Source organism: Haliotis rufescens, unplaced genomic scaffold (assembly GCF_023055435.1).
Source record: "Haliotis rufescens isolate VD_foot unplaced genomic scaffold, xgHalRufe1.0.p SCAF_2, whole genome shotgun sequence".
NCBI lineage: Eukaryota > Metazoa > Mollusca > Gastropoda > Lepetellida > Haliotidae > Haliotis > Haliotis rufescens.
The window spans coordinates 53,943,750-53,971,302 of record NW_025963890.1 but is presented as its reverse complement, the minus strand read 5'-3'; the positions used below and the strand labels follow the sequence as shown (position 1 = coordinate 53,971,302).

The window sequence follows — 27,553 nt, the reverse complement described above, 5'->3', positions numbered from 1 at the left end:
GAAACCCACAAGCCCGGGTATGGTGCTGACAAACCTCGAAACATAATCGGGGAGAACCGGGATTCGAACCCACAATCATAGGTTTCTGGCGTGCCCAAGGGCCACCAGTGACCCCCTGTCCCATAATGCATCAACACCCAAGGTCCTTGAAGTACTTTGAACATGAAAGGCATTTGAACTGTGGCGCTGCAAGTACAGCGCCATTGCCAATGTTATTGTCATGCAGGGGAGGCCAGTATCTATCAATAGCAACACCAGCAGGTGTCTGTAGGAACTAATTTAAGGCCACAAACATAAATATACTACACCTGATTTCATTTCCCCCCCCGAGGCCTCTGGTGTTAATTAGAAACATTTATGGGTTCAACTTCTATAAACTTGACATTTGCATGCTTATTTGTACCAAATTTGTGTTATTTAGAACTTAATTAATTTCCACTGACAGTCTTGTTAAAATCCAACTGTGATAACCAGTTTGAATTATTTTGTTGTTAGTCAAGGTGCAAGTATATCTCCAAACTTTACTCAGCAAACTTGTGTTGCTACAGATTCTGATACGCATCTGTAAAGATCTATGACTGAAACCCAAAAACAACAAGTGCAAAAGTGAGCATGGCTCACTAATACCGCCGACACGCCTTGTGTGTCAAATTAAATAGCTAGGATAGGGTTAGGGTTTGAAAAATTCATAAAAAAATGGAAAATTAATAAAAAACATTTTTTTTCTTTTGACTGCACCCATCCATATGACACATATTATATGTACTAAGTTTGAGATGAATCCACTGAACAGTTTAAGAGAAATCGCGAGGACAAAGTTTTCGGACGGACGTTAGGTTTTGAAAAATTCATAAAAAAATGGAAAATTAATAAAAACAATTTTTTCTCTTGACTGCACCCCTCCATATGACACAGATTATATGTACTAAGTATGAGATGAATCCACTGAATAGTTTAAGAGAAATCGTGCGGACAAAGTTTTCGGACGGACGGACGGAACCTTGGTATAACTATATACCCCGACAAAATGTCGGGGGTATAAAAAACATTTCTATGTTGCTGTGCTATTGTTTTGGCTCGGGGCCATCAGCCATTGCCATTACATAAAGGATTGAACAGACTAAAGGAATTGTTATTTTCATCATCACCAAAACATGATGATGATTATCCTAATCATCATCACTTCATATATCATCACATCATCATGACCATCATCATCATCATCTTCACTTTAGACATCATCATCATCATCATCATCATCACTTAAGCCATGATATCACATCAGACATGATCACCATTTATATCATCATCATCATCATCAGTTAAGACATCATCACCATCACATTGTCGTCGTCATCATCATCATCATTATCATCATCATCATCACTTAAGACATTATATCACTTCAGATCAGACATCATCACCATCACATTAGCGTTGCCATCATCATCATCATCATCATCACTTAAGACATTATCACATCAGACATCATATCATCATCATCAGAAAACATCATCATTATCATCACCACCATCATCGTATATCTTCAACATACATATCCTGCTCCTGCAACTCAACTCAAATCAATGACAACTAATTATGTAATTTCCCCACCACGCCGCGTCTTACTGAAGGAATCTCAGAAAGGAAATTTGCCCCATGTGAATGAACCACAAATTACAAGGCATTGACGAGAAATCATAGGAACGCCACCCAGACACAACACAGTGGCCACCATGCCAATCAATGAGGTAAATACATGCCGGAACGTGAGAGATTTGTAAAACTCAATCTTACTGCCACTGTTAACCCAAATTGGCTTAGTTACTTGGTAATTCTGTTAATTTTGTCTGATTTTTCACATATGATTGAGCTGAATAACATTGCAAATAGTCTTCATCGAAAAGTAAGCCGCTTGCATTGCGGTAAATGAGTTGGTATATATTTAATGACATCTTTGCATCATGATAATGATAAGTCTCCAGTTAGATTGATGGGGCAAGAAGATGAATTGACAAGAATTCAATGGCTTTTGACAATTACTGTCCTTGGCAGGAACATGATGGACATGTATTTAATAGTGGTGTTGCCACAGTGCAGAACAAATGGCTCATCAAACTCTCATAAGACAGAGAAGAACATACTTGGCTACACTTGTCAGATGCTTATGATGTTAGAAATGAGGGTAATTAATATGTTTTCTCTGTGGATGATTGTGTGTCATGCATGGAAAACAAAATATAGTTTTTAGCTATTTTATAAATACTTATTGGCACATCATAGGCCAGGCCAATATTATTACTTGTTTCACAGATTATCGAGGGTAATATGGCCAATATCATTACTTGTTTCTCAGATTATCGAGGGTAATATGGCCAATATTATTATTTGTTTCACAGATTAATGAGGGTAACATGGCCAATATTATTACTTGTTTCACAGATTATTGAGGGTAATATGGCCAATATTATTACTTGTTTCACAGATTATTGAGGGTAATATGGCAAATATTATTACTTGTTTCACGGATTATTGAGGGTAATATGGCCAATATTATTACTTGTTTCACAGATTATTGAGGGTAATAATATAATATGAACATTATTACTTGTTTCATAGATTATTGAGGGTATTATGGCCATTATTATCATTTTTTCACAGATTATTGCGGGTAATATGCCAAGTTAATAACTCATCTATAAACACAGGAAATAATCTTTTCCCAGTTTATGCCCCCCAAAAGAAATGTAAAGAGTATGTTACAGTCCTGGGTTCACAGGTGGCCCATGCAACTGCCCAATAGCTTCCAGGCATGCTGGTTATAGATTCAAGCCCTGACTCTTCTCATGCTGTTCACAGTCTGTCCTGTGGGGCTGCGGGTTAGCTAACATGGGTACAATGTCTGAAGCCCATTTCTGGTATCCCTGCCTCTTGATATTGCTGGAATATTGCAAAAAGCAGCATAAAACTCAACTCACTCACTCACGATCTGTTCAGTGTGTTCTCCCTTCTCAATTTCCTTACCTTACTTTCATTCTTATTTTCTCTCACACCCTCTTGTCTCATTCTTGTACTTTGTCTTTCTAATTTCTCTCCCCCCTCTCATATATATAAGTAACTTGCTAAGCATAGCTCCATTAACCAGATACAGCTTCATTTTAAATCAATACCATTCCTGATTCCACATTTCATCAATAAAAAATTAGAAGGCTTCCAATATCTTCCTAACATCCAATCCTTTCAGTAATAAAATGTATAGCATAAAACCAGTGAAGCAATCAGTAAAACCTTGTTCAGTTTATCTTGACAAGCACTCTTCAGTGTCATCCCAAGGAGGTGGGAAAGGTTCTAATTAATCACCTCCGACAGACGATCTGGTCTAATAATCAAGAGATGTCGGGAAATCAAATATTCCTCTCAGAATGAATCAGGATGATTCTTGATCGTCTTCGATGTACCCATCCCGCGTACAAAACATGAAAATATCTTTTGATCCCAATGGGGCCTCCCTAATCAAGGATTCAGCTCCGAAATGATTTCAACCAGCTCCGTGAGTGTCATATCCGACATATGAGTGAGGAGGGGATTCCGCTAGTGGAGAAATCTTGCATTCCACAACCTTACATTCCATTGATTGTGATTCTCCATGAGGCACTGGCCTTCAGTTTTGACTAATATCAAAGTTGAATGTCTTGATGCTTTCAACTGTGAGTGGTCTGGAGAGTTTTGACAGACAAACATACACCTCCTCACTGTCCCTCATGGAAAACCTTCCATGCATGTGACCTTTGCTTCTAAAACCTTGTCAATCAGTTGACATATTTTCTTGAGTTGATAGTATCTGCAGGGATTCACGTTTCTCAGAGAATATACCATAGGCCGTACAGTGGTCCTAGCATGATGTCTGACTGTGACATTCGGCTGTACAGTGGTCCTAGCATGATGTCTGACTGTGACAGTCGGCTGTACAGTGGTCCTAGCATGATGTCAGACTGTGGCAGTAGGCTGTACAGTGGTCCTAGCATGATGTCTGACTGTGACAGTCGGCTGTGCAGTGGTCCTAGCATGATGTCTGACTGTGACATTCGGCTGTACAGTGGTCCTAGCATGATGTCAGACTGTGGCAGTCGGCTTTACAGTGGTCCTAGCATGATGTCAGACTGTGGCAGTAGGCTGTACAGTGGTCCTAGCATGATGTCAGACTGTGACAGTCGGCTGTACAGTGATCCTAGCATGATGTCAGACTGTGACCGTAGGCTGTAAAGTGGTCCTAGCATGATGTCAGGCTGTGACCGTAGGCTGTAAAGTGGTCCTAGCATCATGTCTGACTGTGACCGTAGGCTGTAAAGTGGTCCTAGCACTAGTCAAGTCTGGGCTCAACAAGTGGTTAATAGCATGAACAACAAACATAAGGCACTGGGGGCTATTCTGACTTTGAATCCCCAAGGGATTTTATGTTAACATAACTTTTGAATCAAAGTAAACTAAAGTTTTTATATTAGTAAGTTTACTCCTTAATGACACACTGTCCAACAAGGCTTCCATCAGCAAATGAACTATACTCTGTGGTTATCTAAAGTTTATGCTTAAGGATAAGCAATGACTGTCAACATTAAGGATAAATGCCTTGTAACAAACAAGCAGAGCTCCGTCACACAAAGCGATCATGGCTCTATGACAGTCGTAAGTGTATGTAAATACGGGAGTTACAATCACCTTAGCACAACGATTGCTTTGTGCAGTTGATCCCAGCTGCCTTAGTGCCATGCAGTGGTTAGCGAGTGTACATTTATGTATTCTGATTTCTGTACCTCAGTGTACCTATTCAAGAACATTTTTGAGCAACAATAAAAGTGATCAGTGAAACATAGCCCTAACCAACTAGATGTCACAGTTATCCAGGTTACTTACATCTGTTTTATAGTTTAATTAAGTGATGAGTTTTGGACTTTTTAAGAGTCTTGGTACAAACTAATGCTGTAGCTAAACATGGTCGTTTGAGTATTAAATAACATCCTACAAGATTAAGATATTTTCTCAAAAAAAGGTAGCAGTTATTACAGATAACAAATATTTATCTTCAAACAACGCAGTACAACTGTCAAAATGTTTATACTTGAGCCTTTTCTTAAATAAACCCTCATAAAATGAGTAAAAATATAAGTAAAACTGCAGAGGTGATTTCAACTAACAAATACCAATTTCTTGCAGCCAGTAAACATCACACTACAACGATGCCATAATGTCTATACTTCAGCCTTATCATAAAATAAAACCCCATAAAATTAGTAAAAAATGAAAAGATATGCAGAGGTGATTCCAACTAACAAATAATCAATTTCTCATGGCCTTAACAAATGGTGCTTGCATTCATAGCACTACGACTGTTCTGACTATACTTAATCAAGGACTTGTGATAGTCGTAGCTCTAAGATCGGCTCAGGAAAAAGGATCCTGTTCTTGTCTCCAGCAAAGGTAAGCAGATGGTACGAGTGGGGCAGAATATTCAGTTTAAAATGTCAAATTATTAGCCTGTGAAGTGATAAACATACTCGTTATCTCAGGTGAGCGAGGCCTCCATTCCAGTAGCATACTGTGGCCCATGTCGTAACCACATTGCTGTCTTAACATGCTGCATCTGCTGTAATGCCAGACATATGAAAGGAAACACCCTTCTCATGCTTCTAAATTCATCCAACGATTAATGTAGGATGAGTGTCTCGATTCCGTGTTTCTGTGGCTGGGATTTGTATAGTAAAGTTACCCCTTTGTCAGCTGGTTCCTCCCCACCCTGTCTATTACAGACTGAGGCTGATTTGTTGCACATCAATATTCAACTGGTTTTGTTTTGCACATAGCAATGTCCTGGGACGTACATGCTGGGATAGATCAGGATACAGCCCTCCAGCCGGGAGTTGAGGCTCTTGGAATGTTGTGATATTTGGTATGTTGTAATGTTGATGTGAAATTAACACTGTGATGCCAGCTGTGTCATCCGTGCCCACCCTACTCCACCCCACACCATTCCATCCCAGTTCACCTCACCACACCACCACACCTCACCATACCACACCACCACACCATACCAGCCCACACCATTCCATCCCAGTTCACCTCAGCCCACCTCACCACACCACACCTCACAACACCACCACACCACACCACACCACACCACACCACACCACACCATTCCATCCCAGTTCACCTCAGCCCACCTCACCACATCTCACAACACTACCACACCACACCACACCACACCACACCACACCACACCACACCACACCACACCATTCCATCCCAGTTCACCTCAGCCCACCTCACCACACCACACCACCACACCTTACCACACCACACCATTCATACCCATTTCACCTCAGCCCACCTCACAACACCACCACACCACACTACACCATTCCATCCCATTTCACCTCAGCCCACCTTACCACACCACACCCCCTCATTCCATACCATGCCACACCACACCATGCCACAGCACACCACACTCCAGTCCCCCTCATTCTACCACATCCTGTGATGAGAGTACTGCTCACCTCCTAAGAGCTGACGGACCACCTCTTTGGTCTAGTGGATAGCGCATCTTTCCAGAGAGTGGAAGGTCAGTGGTTCCATACCAAAGATGTTACAAAAGATATTTCTTGTTGTTGCCCTTCCTGGTGCTTGGCTTTATGTGGATAAAACAAGGACTGGTCGATTTTGAGTCTGTGTACTGTGTCTTAGTGAGCTTGATGATAAACTGTGGCATGGTATCTCAATCGGCAAGCACAATAACACTGGCATTAGTCCAGACTAGTACAAGCAGCCACACACACACATGCATGTATGCGCTATATAAGTGCAATAATCTTGAACACAATGTAAAGCCCACACCACCTCAGCCCAACTCACCTCACCTTGCTGGCTATAGCTCAACCCCAAACAGTCATGATAAAAATACACCCACAGATATGAACTGGCCCCCACCCACCCCATCATCTGTGCCCCGCCCTTCCACATGGTCCTGATGAAAGTAAACCACCAGGCCAGCAGACCCCGGTGAGCTGTGCCCCTGCCAGTCAACCTGGCATGTTAAATTGTTGTTAAAATCCACACTCAGCAATATTCCAGCTATATAACATCAGACTATAACTAATAGGTCAGAAAAACCAGAGGTTGATATTATGAGCAACAATCCACAGTGTCAACAACCACTAAGTCCCTGAGTCTGTGCCCCGCCAACCTAGCCAGTGATAATGTGAGGTACCCCCTTCCCTCAGACCTGCAGTAAACCTGCCCCCCCCCCCCCCCCCCCGTCAGCTGTGCCCCACCCACCTAGCTGGTCATAATGTGAGGTACCCCCTCCCCACCAACTCTCAGACCAGCAGTAAACCTGCCCCCCCCCCCCCCCCCCCGTCAGCTGTGCCCCACCCACCTAGCTGGTCATAATGTGAGGTACCCCCTCCCCACCAACTCTCAGACCAGCAGTAAACCTGCCCCCCGTCATCTGTGCCTCACCCACCTAGCCAGTCATAATGTGAGGTACCCCCTCCCCACCAACTCTCAGACCAGCCCTGTCAGCTGTGCCCCACCCACCTAACCAGTCATAATGTGAGGTACCCCCGCCCCACCAACTCTCAAACCAGCAGTAAACCTACCCCCTGTCAGCTGTGCCCCACCCACCTAGCCAGTGATAATGTGAGGTACCCCCTCCCCACCAACTCTCAAACCAGCAGTAAACCTACCCCCCGTCAGCTGTGCCCCACCCACCTAGCCAGTCATAATGTGAGGTACACCCTCCCCACCAACTCTCAAACCAGCAGTAAACCTGCCCCCTGTCAGCTGTGCCCCACCCACCTAGCCAGTCATAATGTGAGGTACACCCTCCCCACCAACTCTCAAACCAGCAGTAAACCTACCCCCCGTCAGCTGTGCCCCACCCACCTAGCCAGTCATAATGTGAGGTACACCCTCCCCCCCTCATTCCCTTCCAACCAGCAGTAAACCTGCCCCCTGTCAGCTGTGCCCCACCCACCAAGCCAGTCATAATGTGAGGTACCCCCTCCCCACCAACTCTCAGACCAGCAGTAAACCTACCCCTGACAGCCGTGCTTCACTCTCCCCACTCCCCAGGTGAGACCCACATGGCTCACTAAAGCTCCTCAGCACCACATGTTAAACAGATCTGCTAGACCCTACCCTACCAGTGGTGCCCTGCCAAGGAAATCAAGTCATCACACTCATCAAAACACCAGATGATTCTGTTACTTAAAAGATATTTCAGCATAAATTCTGGCCATTTGAATATCATAATACACATCACTAATGCTTTCATAACTCAGGGGTCCCAGCTAACAATGGAGCTATCCCGCAGAAATATTACGAGCCAACTATAAATAAGAATAATGAACACGATATCTATAGGTGGTAGTTGAGAAGCTGTAGTATCAATGGAGACCAGGTTTCTTACTTGATATAGTGAGTGAGTTGGGTTTCACGCCGCTTTTAACAGTATGACAGTTATATCGCGGCGTGTCAGCTTAATGTGGGAGGAAAGCCCGAAGTGATGCAGGTCTCAGACGTTTATCACCTCGGTGAAACCCACGAACACGGGTATGGTGCTGACAAACCTAGAAACATAATCTGGGTGAACCGGGATTCGAACTCACAATCATAGGTTTCTGGCGTACCCAAGGGACGCAACTCTGCACAGCGAATCGCGTCACCTTAGACGACTGGGCCACCTGTGCCCCGCTTACAAGATAAAGATACCTGTACAGAAACACCACAATGAGGAATAATGAAGCTAAATTCTTTTGTCAACTCATCTTAATTAAATGAAAATGATAATTAAAATTAAAATACACAAATAACAATTGACACAAAATTTGATCAATAATAATGTGAGTCAAAATTAGATTTCTAGGCATGCGGTACAGGTGATTTAAAGATTACTAGCCTGTCTGAAATATTCCCAGTCCTGGGATCACGATCAGGCAAGCTGAACAAATTAACTGTATTGATTACATACTGGGGGCGGTCGGGTAGCCTAGTGGTTAAAGTGTTCGCTCGTCACGCCGAAGACCCAGGTTCGATTCCCGACATGGGTACAATGTGTGGTGTCCCCTGCCATGATATTGCTGGAATATTGCTAAAAGCAGGGCGTAAATCCATACTCACTGACTGACTGATTACATTCTGGTACTTTAATTAAACATACTTTAATTAAAAATTAAAAATGAAATAAAAAACAACTGATTCTTTCATATAACTATAGTTAATCTGTCATGCCATGATAATTTAACAATAGTGATATGAGTGAGTGAGTTAAAAATTAACATCACATCCGCAGTATTTCAGCCATACCGTGACGATATAGTAATATGAAGAGTTGGGTGTTCTTTAACTTCTTTTGAGTAAGATATATTATCTTAGGTATAAACATATGCGTGTATATGTGGAAAACTGTATAAATTTACAAAAATACATATTGTGATTCAAAGGATCATAAAAATAAATGAATGTCCCACTAATCTTATGTGAGTGAGTGAGTTGCTTTTAGCAATATTCCAGCATAACGACAGCAGGGACACCATCGTATGTCAGTGTAGGCTTGGTCCATACATAGTGTCAATCTTTAAACCTCAACCCAGAACTTTTCATTAGATTATTTTTATAACTTCCATAAGCAGATCATACAATATTTCCAACTTGTTTTCGAAAACCTACTTTCACATATGAAACCCATTACATTTTACAAATTCATAAACTATATTTCAAACAAGCAACTGAGACAAATAAAAAGATATCTGTTTCCTATTATACAATAATATAAACATACCTTTGTCCAAAATTTGACGATATATTTCCACGTTTGCCGTTCTCATATTCACAATGTGAACCGAGGACGCAAATACCCCCAAGCTGGGGCCATAATTTGACGATTTTATCCCTCTTTGCATAAACATAAACATATTTCCGCAATATGAGAGAAAACCAACGGTACAAGCTGATGGAGGCTGCAATTTCTGGATAACTCCGACAGGAATGTGCGCTAGCATGTGTCAAAACAATCAGCTTCCTGTGAAAACTAAGGTTGCTATAAACTATCAATTGTTTAAATCTGCGTCTCACTGTTCAATATGAAGTTCATCATGGGTAAATAGCAGTATGTGATCAGGATGGTATTGGACTGAATTTAGGGGACGTGGTTGTGTTATGATTCAAGACGATATTTATATACTAGGGGTGTCATGATGAATAGAAATATTGAGATATTGCTATTGGTAACCACTTAAAGTCAATAAATCGATTGTTTAATCAGTTTCCGATCAATAGTATCGATTTCAGTTAGGAATATCGATAGTTTCGATTGTATTTTCCGTATCATGCGATTGAGTCACCGAAACACGCTCGCAGTAAAAAAAGTAAGCTGGAAGATTCTTTTTGTTAAATTATTAGGGTAAAGAAAAACCAAATCAGTCATATCTCAAACTTTACTTTTTTTTGTTATTGTTATCACATTCAAAGGAAACTTCAGTCCCAAGGTTTAATTCAACTCTAAAATCCATCTAAAATGATACACTGAAAACTATCGATACCTTTGCAATAGTTGCTTGCGATATCAATAGTTATCGCAATAGTTTCTTTCAATGTCAATAGTTATCGCAATAGTTTCTTTCAATATCAATAGTTATCGCAATAGTTTCTTTCAATATCAATAGTTATCGCAATAGTTTCTTTCAATATCAATAGTTATCGCAATAGTGATTTCCAGACCAATAGTCACCCCTATTATATACCTGTACAAGTGCACATGCCCTGGATGATAGTTAGAAATCAAATGAAGAACAGTTACACTATTGAATTTCACTCTGATTTATCTACCTCTGTACTTGAGCGACTAAGCATCACAGTACATAAAGGTTTCAAAGAACACTTATTTGACTAATTCTTCCTCTTTGGTTTCTCCAGGTTGGTCTTTTAAATTCTTTAGGCCATACATTATATTTTACTTTATGTATCCAATGACCTTAAAAACAAAAACTCAAGAAATAATAATATCAGAATGACAACTTTTTTGGAAATGCATACGGTAAAGATCGCTTGGACAATAAATATAATCCAAGGGATTTTTATGTGACTAAAACAGAATTTTTGTCAATGGTTTCAAGTCAAATACCAGGGTAATTATAATATTTATAAGGATCCAAACCTATTTTTGTCACCTACCAATCCAATTTATATATTTCAGGGTGCCGTTGTACAAAACCATCTTAGCGCTAAGGTGATCGTAATTCCCATACCTTAACATAGACTTACAACAGATGAGCGCTAAAGTTGTTCTGTACAACAGCACCCAGATCTATTTATTGTTCTTAAAGAACTTTTTTTTAAAAAGATGCAATGTGTGCAGTGTTGACTGAGCCAGTCTTATATGTCATGCAGATGAACATATTATATGCACATGTTTTTGTGGCCAATATGTATGCTTGCAGTTGGTGGAATAAAGACAATGTTACTGGGTTTTTTACCTTCCCTTTCATAAAGTTTCCTTAAAAAATATAGCCAGAAGGATAATTGATTTTTTTCTTTCAAAATATGACAGGGATGAAACTTGAGCAGGGGGCTCATGACATCACACACATGAAAAAAAATTTAATGAGCATACCGACAAAACTCACATCAAGGATAAGGATGATGAGAAAGTGGATCTGAACATGTGAGATACCATGCTGCAGTTTGACATGAATACCCAGACACAGCATACTGACTCCGATCCAACCAGCCCTTGTTTTGTTCCCTTAATGCAGGGTAACAGGCAGGGTAACAACAAGTACCATCTTTTAACGTCATTTTTTATGACACAGACGGAAATTGAACCACTGACCCTCCAGGCAGATGCTCCATCCACTAGAGTGAGTGAGGGAGTGAGGATGGTTTTACGCCGCTTTTAGCAATATTCCAGCAATATCACTTCAGGGGACACCAGAAATGGGCTTCACACATTGTACCCATGTCGGGAATCGAACCCGGGTCTTCGGCGTGGCGAGCAAACGCTTAAACCACTAGGCTACCCGACCGCCCCTCTATCCACTGGACCAATGAGACAGTGCCAATCAGCAGAAGACAAAACCAACATGTAAACCTGTCTTTGGTTATTGTCGGATTACTGTTTTGTTACTCAAGCTTAAAGACACAAAAACAGTGAAAAAATATTGACCGAACTAATGAAACCTGTTTGTTCCTTAATATGACTCGGATAATGGCGACATATTTAATACTTTTACCATGTCTAAACTAGCCAACAAAATAAACAGACATCAACTTACAACACATGGAATTACTACACAACAAGCAAAGGGAAGTCGGTCAATTTACCACAGGAAAATGTACAGTTTTAACCAAAATCATAATAAAGAATGGCAGGTGTTTTTCCCAATTAAACTGCTAATCACATACTTTTTCCACACTTGTTTGTTTGTTTTGTATTATGTTTTTACCAAAAAGGTTTAAACTGCATTACTAACATCGCAATCGGTTCCATATGTCTAAAGTCTGCAATTGTGAAATCCATGTGTTGAATCAAAGAATTCTCAACACTACATGATCCTGAAAAGTACCAAAATTTCAAACAATGCCATCTAGGCTCAACCAACAAAGTCAGCATCCTCGTAGACATTTTTCTTATAATTACAATTAATTGGACATAAACATTCATCTACCTTTTTCAAATGCCATGTTCAGCCTCCTAACAGCCTTACACCTTTTAACCATAAGGCATATTTCACTATGGCCTGCTTTAAGCCGATTTTTTCGTCATTAGGAAACATCAAGATGGAGTCGTCCAAATTTATATGCAGCTATATGCTGACATGCAGCAGGTCGAAGGGTAATATGGTAATTATTTCATCTGATTGGATCTGAGTAAACATGTCTTTCTCCTTAGCAGGAAAGAAAAAATGCAAATTTCAAAGAATCGTGTCAGTTTAGCTGACTGGTAGAGTCTGGGTCTGTCTGGGATTTATGTGAATAATGTCTGCTGTCTGCGAGTGGAAAATATAGTTTCCACATAGATATAGTGGGTTGAAGTATACCAACACAGTCACAGATGTTCCACTGCCTTTCATCCAAGACATGTATATTTCACTTAGCTTAGAGTGTTAAATCATACGTACTTAGCAACTGATTATCATTAATTTCAAATCTTGATTTTTTTTCAATTTTTTTATTGTAAATAATTTGAAAATAATTGTGCACTTAATATGTTTTTTATACCTCATGTAATAACTGATAACAATTATTGATCAAATATTTTATGTCTAGTATTGATCAAACATTCTCCAAACTGTTACAATAATATCAATGGGGATGGAATATCTCTGGCTCATCTAGGACTCGTTTGCTCCACATCTTCTCTGTGAATGTATCTACTTCATACAGGGTCCTTTCATACGTCAGGAATATTTCTCAAGACAGCTGAAGAGCCTACTACCCTTGTCAGTGTGAACCAACGAAGAAACTCGTAAATGATAAAAATAATTTTCTATTTTGTTTGAAAATTGGTGATGAAAATAAAGACAAACTTTCTCCATGATGGAAAATGACAGAACGATGATTTAACATAATTAACAGAAAGCTTACGATAATAGCATCTCCTCCTGTTCTGGAGTGTTTCAGCAATATGTGGAACAACTAATTTCAAATATGAAAATATTCACCCTTTTTAAATTCACATGATGTTGTTCCTGATGTGATATTTTTGTTGCTTCTGTGTCAAGAATACGAACTCTCACATTGGTACATAATAGGGGTCCAGTTGGCCATGTAGCTGTTTAGAGTTGTGTCGTCCTGTGAAGATTCCGGGTTAGAATCGGTCTTCAGCAACCCATGCTTGTCGAAAGAGGTGACTAACGGGATCGGGTGGTCAGGCTCGCTGACTTGTTTCATTCATGTCATCACATCCCAGTTGCGTAGATCAATGCTCATGATGTCAATCGCTGGATTGTCTGGTCCAGATTCGATTATTTACAGACCACCGTCATATAGCTGAAATATTGCTAAGTCCAACAAACAACAAACAAAAGAGAGTTGTGTCCCTTGGGTGTATCAGGATCCATTGATGTTGGGTTCAAATCAAGATATGCCAAAGTTTGTCAGCACCATACCTGTACCGGTTTCACCCAAGTGGCAAACACCTCTAGTTTGTTTGTCCAAGGATTTACTACCACACTAAACAGCTTGCCATGACATGACAGAGTTCAAAGAACTTTAAACCCAAGTGATTAACACACAGCCTCGCAACCAACTGTGAACTCCTTTATATTTTCTTATAAGACACCATTCCTGATACCAATCATGTGATTTGTTTAGAAACACAACACATACCAATACATAGAATATACAAACAATTTCACTTTGTTTACTCTACTGCTTATCTCATAGGTGCTAAAATTCCCACTTAGCCACAAAAACATGCCATGCAGCTTAAACCATTAAGTTTATCTCACGACTTACCTTTGTTTACAAATGGTACTTAGCAAAGGTGCTAAAGAGACTTGGTTCATTTGTAAAGAAACTAAACATACACGGTGACCATTACCGATATGATCAGGAATTTGAACAAGTCTACCCAGCTATGCAAAGAATTAGACATTTCCACCGAACTGTGACGGGTGCCAACAGTGGGGGCAGTACTTTACTGTTTCGCAAACCAACGGTATCATTACTATTTAATAGTCATTCATAAGCACATGCTTATCATATAGTAGGACAGACAGGACAACAGACTCTTCTTTTAGTAGAGATTTTTTATGATTGTTTAAATCTTTAACAGTTAGTTAATGTGAAAACTTCAAAATTATAGCATCTGCGCATCATGATAACTTTTGAACTACAAGGAATTCCCGAACATCTATCGTATATGTTTTCATGGTTATATTTAATGAACCCATGCAATGTTCATGTGCAGTGTACATACTTAAATCAAAGTCGATGGACGTTTCAGCTTGTTGTTTGTTTGTTTGTTTGTTTGTTGTTTAACACAGCTCTCGGCAATATTCCAGCTCTATGACAGCGGTCTGTACATAATCAAGTCTTGACCAGACAATCCAGTGATTGACATGATGAGCATCGATCTACACATTTGTGATTCGATGACATGCATCATAAACCAAGTCAGCGAGCCTGACCATCCGATCCCGTTATATGACAAGCAAAGTTGCCTTTTACGGCAGGCATGGGTTGCTGAAGACCTATTCTACCCAGGATCTTCATGGCTCCATTTCAGCTTGTACAGTGCCTACTTAATATTTTTAGAGTAATGTATCGTCATGTTTGTGTTGTGCCACTACAAAGCTGGTACATTGAGCCCTGTGCTGTTAAACAACAAACTCAGTTATTCCAAACTCTTAAGCAGGTCTTTTCGTAGCATTCATTTTGGATAGAGCGAACTCGTGACAAACTCTACCCATTTCCTGGAAATGTAGAAATAGAGAATCTCACCCGAGTGTCTTTTGATATCAAATATATCAACACGAGTTGATAAAAGTGAAAAAATTCCGAGGCTTGCCAAGGATTTTTGCCACTTTTATCAATGAGTGTTGATATATTTGATATCAAAAGACAAGAGAGAGAGATTTTATTTATCATCCAACATCATTCTTCCAACTTTTTTGTAGACAGTAATTAGCAGTGTCTTCAGTGTAAAAAGTACTGCTAACAGCTTCAGTAGCAGAGCCATTAGTGATGTCATTTGATTGTGACGTCATGGTAACCAGTGATGTCACAATGGTCTGCAAAGCATTGCGATATAATTTCATTGCAGCGATATCTACAGTGTAGATATCGCTTGATCTCATCCAAGCCATATCTCCTGTGGGAGCCAGTTTTGGATGATAATGGTAAATATCATGATAAAAGAAACATATTTCACTCACCTGCACCAAATGCAAAGAAAAAGCTTTTCTTGGGATACTTTTTAAGAAGTGTCATGACTCGCTGTGACATCCTATGATTTCGTTTCACAATAAGTTCACTTCTAAAATACTGGTCAATACGTTTGGCCGTCTTTAACTGACTTGGCGGGAGAGATGAGTTCACCAGATTCGGGACCTGCGCCGTATCATGGTTAAATATGATTGAGTTGAGGTCTCCACAATTATAATGGTCTATTAGGTCCTCCGTTGTATACGGAACAGATCCTTTTGTGGTCCGATATGCTTCGTGTTGAAACAGCGTCTGATTCAGGGCAAACAGCACCTGGAATAGAAGGAAGAACACGGTGAGTGAGTGAGTGAGTGAGTGAGTGAGTGAGTGAGTGAGTGAGTGTGTGAGTGAGTGAGTGAGTGAGTGAGTTTTAATGTTGCTTTCAACAATATTTCAGTTACATCACAGTCCATTTGCTGAATGTGAGGAAAGTTCAAGATAACATATGACATGCTCGCCACTTTAGTGAAACACATGAAGGATGGTGCGTGAGTGAGTGAGTATGGTTTTATGCCACTTTTAGCAGTATTCCAACACTTTCAAAAACCAAAGATCATGATGAATCTGGGATGTGAATCCAGGACATCAAGATACAGTTAAGGAAATTATCTCTACACACCACACCACCATACTGCCCAGAGTGTTGTAGTCTTGTAGGTAAACACAATTGGCGTATATAGAACAAGGACTTAAACATGATTAATGGGAACTCAATAGCTGAGAACTGAGAGAAAAAAACTAATGGAAGATGCAATAAAATTCATTCATAAAAATTAGGACTGAAATATAGTCTTCTCATATGTATCATATCTTATTTGATCATATATTATTTGTCATACATAAAAATATATTGACAGGTGTAGCACAGTAAAACATGCATGCTGGCCCTCTATTGTGCAGGAAATGGTCAAATGTATTCTTAGCTAAGTAAATTTTATGCATCTATTCCTGAAAAATTTCTTGAAAAATGAATTCAAGCTTTAATGGCCTTTTTGCTCAAGGGACCTTAGTGATCTCAAGAACATCAGTGCTTTCTGTTTCAGCAATCAGGATATCATTTTCACAAGGGGCTGGTTGTAGTATTTTTTAACATAAAAAAACCCAAATATTTTTAAGTTTCATTTCATCTTCTTCCATGAACTGCCCATTCAACATTCAAAGTATTGTAAATATAAAATGGCAATGCCAGAGAATAACCAGTCTTGATTATCAGACGAAACAGATGCAACAGGTCGTAAAAGTCAAAATAGCGGTGAAAATTGTAGAATGGATCGCCTACATGCTAGAGTTATCTCCAGAGCCCAAGGTAGCCCAAGGTAAATTACACAAAATGAAAAGGCAAACAAACAGACTCAACTCAAAAACATCACCATATCATCTAATGATAAAACACTGCACGGAAATGGAATTATTTAGAGAACAAAATGGTGACAATCAAGAATCTGGCATCTGCCAACCCTCAATATGACTGTTTCCGTAAGTTCCAGAAAACAATAGGAAGGATAATAAATAAAACAATGATCGTTATTGGACCACAACAAAAAATGTCCGTAATGGCAGGAAATGGAAGGCATTTAGCACTAAAGGTCAGCCATGGCAGCCATCAGGAAAGATACCCAAACAATTAGTGGACAATAGCCCCGCTACACAAGGCAATAAAGGTAGGGTGTAGATCTAATAGTTGGAATTTAACCATCAACATATGATTTTCTGTGGGCACGGTCATGTCAATTCTGGTTTGGCACGTTCCAAAGTTCATGAAAAAGAAGAGTAAATATTGAGCAAAGTACTTATGAATCTAGGGATGGTATTCCCCCGTTCACATATTGCTGTGTTGACAAGAGGTCTTTCATTGAGACTGGTCAAACGCTGTGCCTATACAGTGACACCTAGAACAACACCGGGGTACACAATATGAGAGAGGGTGTCACAAGTGGCACTTTTGTTAAGTGTCTCAACAGCATCAATGCACAGAATATGGGATACGTTTCCCGTACTTGTGGCTTTCTTAGTATTCATACATTTCTCATGGTGGGATCATTGAGTGACACTCTTGTCGACATGATGATAATTAGCATACTGTACATGCCTAGTATAACAATTCCCTGTTAGCTATGTTTGTTTTTTTCATGTCATGGCTTCATTAGCTCATAACTTCTCTCATGTGAAATACACACCTGTGAATATGTGCACCTTTCTTGGGGCTTAGGGGGCAGTCGGGTAGCCTAGTACTTTGTAGTAGTTTAAGTGTTCGCTCATCATGGTTTGATTCCCAACATGGGTACAATGTGTAGAGCCCATTTCTGGTGTCCTCCGCAGTATTATTGCTGTGATATTGCTGGAATATTGCTGGAATATTGCTAAACCCTCACTCTTGGGGTGAAAGAAGGCATACTGGTAAGAGCCTTATTGTATACCACATTTACTGCAGACCCAAACAAAAAGATTAACAAAAAATATTACTGCTACTTTAATTATTACCCAACCTGCTTTGGTAAAAATTATGATTACAAAATAAATCACAAAAAAGAACTTGAGTCACATCTCTTTGAATGAATGAGAACTATGCCTCTGCTCCTTTATTCAAGGTTTCCATCTGGTTCTTCAGCTTCTTTTCTTTCAGACCAAATAAGCAACTCAAATTCAAACCCGAGGTCTATTTGAAACAAAACAGTAAAAAACATTGCCAAATCAGCGTTCATGTTTTCACAAAGCAACTAGTTTCATCTGTCAAACTGGGAACTCTGTTATTAAAATCTCATTTATCTTCTCTACCATTATCATTGTAAATGACACTTTTGAGTAAATACAATCAATTTTTATTCAACTGGGGAACAATGAAACTAAAATACTCCCCTCCTTAAAATAAAATACCATATTCATCACTTAAATTTAAATTCCAAACCTTTCCCCATGTTCTCAAATTTTAAAATATGGCTACGAACTAATGATCCCCGAATAAATCTCTTGTGCTTTTGACACCCCTTGTCTGACCCCTGTGAGATATGACCTCCTCCTGTCGTAGATAGCATGTCCATTTCAAGAGAATAAAGGCATTATCAGCGACGAAATTCTTCAACTTCTTAACCCCTAGTCGGCCGTCATGTACTTGTGTCTCCGCTGATAAGCGGCTGATATGGGGGACCATGTTATGGTTGTAACCGCAGATAAATAACAGGCTACATGAGCAACCATACCCGTCCCCAAAGCATATTTCCAGACAGGCCATGTGTCACTCTGCACTCACGCTAAATGTATTGTTGGTTTGAACCGAAACCTGTATACTTCATTTATAAATTATGATTTTTATTAATCTGTACATTAAACTATGATATAACGAATGAAGGGGCCCCCTAATTTTAGTTCATTATAACTATAGTTTGTTATAAGCATATATATATTATATATACAGCAAATGGACGGACTAATAAAACAGTTTGTTATATCGTCAGTTCGTTATAAGCGTGTTCATTTTAAACGTAGTTACTGTACGTGTAACTGGCCAGATAAGTTATTCATTCTGAGCTGATACAGTAATATTTAGATATTTCACAGTTTAAGTAATAATTTCGAACATCAAGAAGAGTTGACTAATAATTAAGTTTCTTCTCGAGCAGTAGCAAAATTATCAAATGTTCTTGATCCTGAGAAACAATACATGTACACATATGTAGCCATATTGTGACTAACCCTAAAGAGTTTTAGAGATTTCATGAGGATTTGCTATACGACAACTAAAAATATTTATAAAATTGCATACAAAGTTATATTTTGTTATGAATACATTGTATGAAGCATCATAATCACTCAGTAATGAATGATCTTTCTTCACAAAAAATCATCTTTCCGTTTCAACACATTTCGTAAACACATATATATTTGTGGATGCAGAAATTGCAAGATTTGACCCAATCTCCCTAAAATCAGATCACAGCTTTGTGTAGCAGTAGCAAACACTACAATCTGATTTTAATGAGACTGAATCTGACATAAACCAAACTGAAACTTATTCAATTGCATACCAACTTCAAGAAAACCACAATAATCACGTATCTCATAACGCACCAGAAACAGTTTCTCTTTCTGATAAACTTCTGTTACTCTCATTCATAGACTCTCTCTGTCGTTAGTTCACTACTCACTCAAACCTCTTCAAATCTGCTAGGAACATTTTCTGCCTGATTAAAAGCCTCTAGAAGGAAAATCCACCCAAATATTTATCAAATGAAATCACACCTTCAAAACGAAAGCTTTGAAATCTACCACACGCACTTAAGACGTCAAGAAGAAATTTACAACTGCAGGCTCTTGCTAAATAATAACTCATAACACTTTGTTAGATCATGACATAAGCTAGCCTTAATGTATAAACAGCTTACATCAAAGGTTTAACCATTAACTTACAAATCACTTGCAATGAACCCATCAAAGGTAAACATATAATCTTGACAAATTTATGGTGTACTTATCATTAGATAAACATCAGTAGCATATATTCACGTAAAGAAGTTAAGAAAATGTCCTTTCTTATCAAAAGTACACAGTTCTGAAAGGGAGATTCTGTGAGCAGATATGTGACAGAACTTGTAATATCGCGCAGTGTTTACCCAACACTGAAAGTCGGCATGATAGGGACCAGGTTCAAACAGATGATAAGATGCCATTAAAGTGAAATGTACATCATTCATTAATTGCATATCTAACAAGTGTAATATCCTTTAAAATAACTTTCAAAAGAGTTGGTTGGGTTTCTTTCATAGACAAGATAGCACGTCATGTTTACATACACATTAGGGACCGGTCATTTATTACAAGGGGGGCAGAGGGTTTTCATACCCTAAAGTTCTGAAAATAATTACCAGTATCCTACCATAATGCTTGTATTATTTTTGGATGACTCTTCCCATGTCGTTTTACATTTTTTACATCACCCTCCCCCAAAAAACAAAATACAAAAGCATTTCATATTTTATTATGAAAAGTTTATTTTTTCATGGCCCTCCCTAAATATGTGTATTATTTTTTATTACCCTCCCCTAGAACCTGTCATGCTCTTTGGTGACTCTCCCCTGTTTCCCTCTGACCCACCCCCCTCCCACCCCCCTATATTAAATGACCGGATCTATAATACTGCAGGAAATCAAATATTAATACTCAAAATACCCAAGCACCTTATCTTGACTTCATTCAAACATTTTCTTTTGTTTGTTTGTTGTTTAACGCCGTATTCAGCAATATTCCAGCTAGATGATGGCGGTCTGGACCAGACAATCCAGTGATTAACATCATGAACATCGATCTCTATCGAACAACCAAGTCAGCAAGCCTGACCACCCAATCCTGTAAGTCTCCTCTTACAACAAGCATGGGTTGCTGAAGACCAATTCTATCCCGGATCTTCACGAGTCTAAACATTTTCTAGATGCATGTGGTGATACATAATAATTCTGTACCACATCATTTTCAAAGTTATAAATTTGTTCTAAAAAGATATAATAAATTTAGTTGCAAATCTTCATACATATTACTGGAATATTCATAAACTAAACAACCTCATTAATATTCAAAGGCTGGGTAGATCTCCCTGCAGTATTCCATGCTTGTAATGGAATGAGTGAGTGAGTGAGTGGTTTTATGCTGTTTTTGAACAGTATTTCTATAACATAACAGCTTCATGTGGGAACAAAGTCTCAAGTGATGCAGGTCAAAGAGGTTTACCACTTCGATGAAACCAGCGAGCATTGCTCCTAAATAATGTTAGTTAATAATTGTTCAGATCCAAGGTGACATTAATCTTCTTTTGAGTTACCGATCCATAGTCTAAAAAACTAATTGATATCATATTCTTGTCTCCGAGTGAACTCGGACGTCGCACAAGCATAACAAACAAACAAGCACTATGCATCCTCATGCATGTCTTCATACAACCCTCCTTGTACAAACATATTAAGGAAGAAAAAAATTAAGACAATTTTCTCTACAATGTAAATATGGAGACATTTACAAACATTAACATTTTAACATTCACTAGTTTCAAAGCACCTGTTGAACATTATGGCTATAAAAAGTCTTCCTTAAAAGCTTAAAGCTATTAAGATTTTAATTCAAAAACATGAAAGAACGCTCATAATCTTGAAGTGGGTCATGATCTGGTATTTAAAGTATCAAGTGTCAAGGAAAAACAGACATTGTAAACAGGCCTTGAATCATATGTCTGCTACCACCCAATTACCACAAGGAAAAACTGTCCAAGTTCTAGGAACAACACAGGGCCACAGAATACAGGGTTACACTGTTTCTTGTGAACAGCGGAGTTTTTTTATGTGGTAGTTAGGCAGACATTGCCAATATACCTTTGTCTAAGTGACTGCTGCAGTCACTAAGAACAGAGCATCTCAAAGGCTAGCATTTGTTGTCCAGCTCTGCAGGCATGAACTCTTCTACAATAGCTGTTGTTGGGATAGATGCTGCTGCTACTGTTTGTGCTAGAATAAGGCTGGTGTTACTGTTGCTGCTGCTACTGTGGCTAGAGTAAAACTGATGTTGTTACTTACATCGACAGTAGACTAGTTGTGTATTGTTGTTACTGCTGCTACTACTTCTATGTAAAACTCATACTCTGCTACTGCTGCTACTTCTGCAGTACAACAGATACTGCTACTATTACATCCTACGCTACTACTACTCAACTCCTACTACCAAAACAACCATTACAAACACTACTACAACCACTACTACTACTACCACTCAACTTCTACTACTACTACTACCAATATCACCCCCACTACTACTACTACAACCACTACTACTACTACCACTCAACTCCTACTACTACCAATATTACCACCACTACTACTACTACTACAACTACGACTACTACTCCCACTCAACTCCTACTACCACCATTACCACCACTACTACTACTACCAATATTACCACCACTACTACTACTACAACTACGACTACCACTCAACTCCTACTACTACTACCAATATTACCACCACTACTACTACTACTACTACAACTACGACTACTACTCCCACTCAACTCCTACTACCACCATTACCACCACTACTACTACCACTCAACTCCTACTACTACTACTACTACCAATATTACCACTACTACTACTACTACTACAACTACGACTACTACTCCCACTCAACTCCTACTACCACCATTACCACCACTACTACTACCACTCAACTCCTACTACTACTACCAATATTACCACCACTACTACTACTACTACAACTACAACTACGACTACTACTCCCACTCAACTCCTACTACTACTACTACCAACACCACTACAACAACTACCAGTACTACCATCACCACTACTATCGCCACGACCACCACAACCACAACTACTACTACTTCTACTACTACTACCATCAGGTTAGCACAGTCTTGTCTTGGATAAAGATAAACATCAATAGATGTATTGACCACATTGGTCATAAGCTATTCATAGGTCACAAACGTCTCGTCCTTATCCCGAACCTCAGGGCGATGCTACTGCATCAGTGCCACCGCTGATAAGCTGTACCTTTAAAACAGTCTGCTTATCAATATCCATTTATTAGCACAGTGAATAAACACACACAACTCCTTCACACAAGGCCTCTTTCTTCTCCCTCCCACACCTACAGAATCAGCTTCATCAAACACTCACTCACCAGGGGGTGTCATCCTACCCCCCCACACAGTCCCCTCCCACACTTAGACGGTCCCCTCCCACACTTAGACGGTCCCCTCCCACACCTACAGAATCAGCTTCATCAAACACACACTCACCAGGGGATGTCGTCCTACCCCCCACACGGTTCCCTCCCACACCTAGATGGTCCCCTCCCACACCTACAGAATCGGCTTCACCGAACCCACACTCACCAGGGTGGTGTCGTCCTACTCCCCCCACACAGTCCCCTCCCACACCTACAGAATTGGCTTCATCAAACCCACACTTTCCTGTTTACCTTGATATTTTGTCTGTTACTCAATCCAACCATTATCTAAAATCTAGTTCAGTTAGGGGCAGCTTATTATGAGTAATATCAGCCTTATCTGATATCTACTCTATTAGAAACAAGCAAACGTATTTCTTTAGGATCACATACCTTGTGTAAACAATAGGGACCAGATCAGTATCTTTGATTGCCAAGTTCTTATTTTCTATACCACGATTCCCTTGGGTGTCGGCCAGCTGGGCTCCAAAATTGGCACAAGATAAATAAATTGTGTTTATTTCGGCATTGTCTTAATTTCCATTCCAATTTTCTGCAATACTTCAAAATAAATACACCATAGCCTTGGCACGGAGTGGAAATACATGGAATTCAAATTCACATTTTTGCCATTATGAATCACATGTGCTTCTCAGCGGGGGTAAATTCTGTGGACGACCGTTTTACAGCCGAGAAGTTTACAGCATCAGAACAGCATTGTTGCTTGGGAAAAGACGCAGGACCTATTATCGTGATGGCATAACTGTTTGGGTTCTTTGCAAATAAACACAGAGCAACTGGCATTTGGCTGATATACCCATCTCTTCAATTCTACGCCTTCTACGCATATTTAAAAACATAGTGCAGGTGGGTACCATTTTACATGATAGGTCTGAAGTTAGTTAAAAAAAGGTCCCAATCATGCATTTTGTGCTAATGTAATGATCCCCCTTTGGCAAACTATGGTGTGAATGTCGATGTGAATTCCCGACCTTGTTATACTCGTACACGGGGTGTTTAAGAACAACATGTCTTGCTCTCAAGCTTCGGAAGATGTTTTGTTGAAGGTAGGAGTAGTAGAAGCACCTGTCTAAAACTCTTCCTTCACATGTACAGGGCATGTGTTACATATGAATCATAATTTGGGGGTGTGGTGGATGTATCCCTGAAACAGGTCAGGAGGATCATCTTCTATATTAATTCTGAGTTAATTTGTCTCTAATTTGTTTCATAAACATAACCAATTTTACCTTTCGTAAAATTCATGTCAATTTCATCCATATAGATCATCAGATAATTTTTAATGCCATATGAAAGAAAAGATTGTTAATATGATCGTATTTGTTTGCTTGTTTAACGTGGCACTCAGCAATATTCCAGCTATATGACGGCAGTCTGTAAATAATCAAGCCTGGACCAGACAATCCAGTGATTGACATCATGAGCATCGATCCACACAATTGGGATACGATAACATGAATCAACAAAGTCAGCGAGCCTGACCACCCGATCCCGTTAGTCATCTCTTACGACAGGCATATTCACCTTTTATGGCAAGCATGGGTTGCTGAAGACCTTTTCTACCATGGAAAAAAACAAAGTATCATTTATGTTATTAATTAATGAAAATGAAAAATATATCTTAAAATAATAAAAATGACAATTATTATATATTATGTATAAAGCAGGTAGAGTGAGTGAGTGAGTGAGTGAGTATGGTTTTACGCAGCTTTTATCAATATTCCAGCAATATCAGGGTTGGGGACACCAGGGCTTCACACATTGTACCCATGTGGGGAATCGAACCCGGGTTTTCGGCGTGACAAGCAAACATTTTAACTACTAGGCTACCTGACTGCCCCTAAAGCAGTTAGAAATCTTTGATGTCTCAATGTAGAAGAAAAATGGACAAGGAGTGATGTACACATTCCGAAGCATGAGTAATTGTTAGAGGACGATGACAGGTATATTCTTCTGTTAGACATGGGCAATTTGGCTGATGCTTCTCTTTCTAAAAAGGGATTCCTGCAGGGAATATTTCTAAATCCATCCTGCCATGCTTGTATCTTTCACCAAAGCTGCCATAGTGATGGGCTCCGATGGATGATGCGCCCATATGGTTCAATGACTTCCATGCTTCAGAAAGTGTGAGTGAGTGAGTGACTTGAGTTTAATGACGCATTGGACAGTATCTCAGCATGTGAACTTAATACTGGAGGAAAGCTCATCGTGAAACAGGTTACAACTTTTGAAACCCACTACCACTGGTATCATGGTGATAAATTCAGGATCATAATTAGGCTGGATCCGAGTTTATATGGCTTCAGTGTTGAAGCTTCTTGTGATTCTCAGGGGCAGTCGGGTAGCCTAGTGGTTAAAGCATTCGCTCGTCACGCCGAAGACCCGGGTTCGATTCCCGACATGGGTACAATGTGTGAAGCCCATTTCTGGTGTCCCCCGCCGTGATATTGCTGGAATATTGCTAAAAGCGGCGTAAAACCATACTCACTCACTCACTCACTCTTGTGATTCTCTGATGAGTGAGCAAGTGAGTGATATTGTAAGCCAAAGTCAGAAAACTATTTATTTTACAATGGTAATCACAATAATCAATTCTAAACCCGACAAATCAACAGTTTACATATTTTATTCTTGTTGCTGCAATTAGCAATATTACAGTTTTATCACGACAGCCTGTCAACAATGCCAGGTCGTGTTTTACATGCAATTTGTGCGTGTGTGTGTCTGTGGACGTCTGCGGGAGTGTGTCTGCTTACACTAGTTCCGAGAACTGCCAATTTTATAGTGCTAGCCCACTGTGATACCATGGTGCAGTTTAACATGAATACCCCACTCAGACACAGTATACTGATTCCGAGCCGACCAGCCTTGTTTTATGCCCCTAAAGCCGAGCCCCAGGCAGGGTAAGAACAAGTACCATCTTTTGGTATGACACGAATGGGGATCAAACCACTGACTTTCCATCTCTGGGCAGATGCTCTATCCACTATACCACAGAGGTAATCTCCTCATTAAATTAACTGTCAGTTCTTTAGACAACAATGGAATATTAAGGTTATACCCTATGATTCTGCTGAATTTGCTCAACGATTGCACTGACATATAACTTCATGCACATCAACTCCAATATAAAAAAAAAACCCATCTTGCATCTAAGAATACCTACTGGAATGCACTTTTCATTTCCTGTTTAAAAACTACACCAAATTTCTGTTTTTATATGCAATGCTGACGTCAGTCCATGACATATTACGCTCCTGCCCACACATGACAGTTCAGAGCTCATGTATTTCCTGATGGAGGGGGGCAAAGTGTGTACCAAGTGTCATCCGAAGCCCTTAATGAGGAAGGCGTAATCATTTCACAATCAGGCCTACTCTCCCACATCAGGAGGAGATAAGTTGGAAGATATTCACACACATTTGTGTAATCTATCTTAACTGAAAGGTAGTATCCTTGGAATGGAGAGGGATAACTCAGCAACTGTTGAGGCAAGAAAGTGACAGGAGGAGGAGAAGATGTCTGATTTGTTTGTTTGTTTGTTTTTTAATGCCGCTCTCAAATATTCCAGCTATATGACAGAGGTCTTAAATAATCGAGTCTGGAACAGACAATCCAGTGATGGACATCATGAGCATCGATCCACGCATTTGGGACCGATTACATGCATCAACCAAGTCAGCGAGCCTGACCGCCCAATCCCGTTAGTCGTCTCTTATGACAAGCATAGTCGCCTTTTACGGCAAGCATGGGTTGCTGAAGACCTGTTCTACCCCGGATCTTCACAGGTTAGAAGTGGCACAAGTAGGTAGAAGTGGTAC

At 39.6% G+C, this 27,553-nt stretch overlaps 1 protein-coding gene across 2 annotated transcripts in view; it reads right to left on the bottom strand.

Annotated features, from left to right (window-relative positions):
• Nucleotides 1-27,553, bottom strand: part of LOC124140691 (metalloprotease TIKI1-like) — a 95,124-nt gene that overhangs the window by 15,390 nt on the left and 52,181 nt on the right. For both annotated transcript variants that reach the window (XM_046508385.2, XM_046508393.2), the window contains exon 3: nucleotides 15,933-16,254. In XM_046508385.2, coding sequence (XP_046364341.2) covers nucleotides 15,933-16,254 — 322 coding nt within the window. The remainder of the gene's footprint in view (nucleotides 1-15,932; nucleotides 16,255-27,553) is intronic.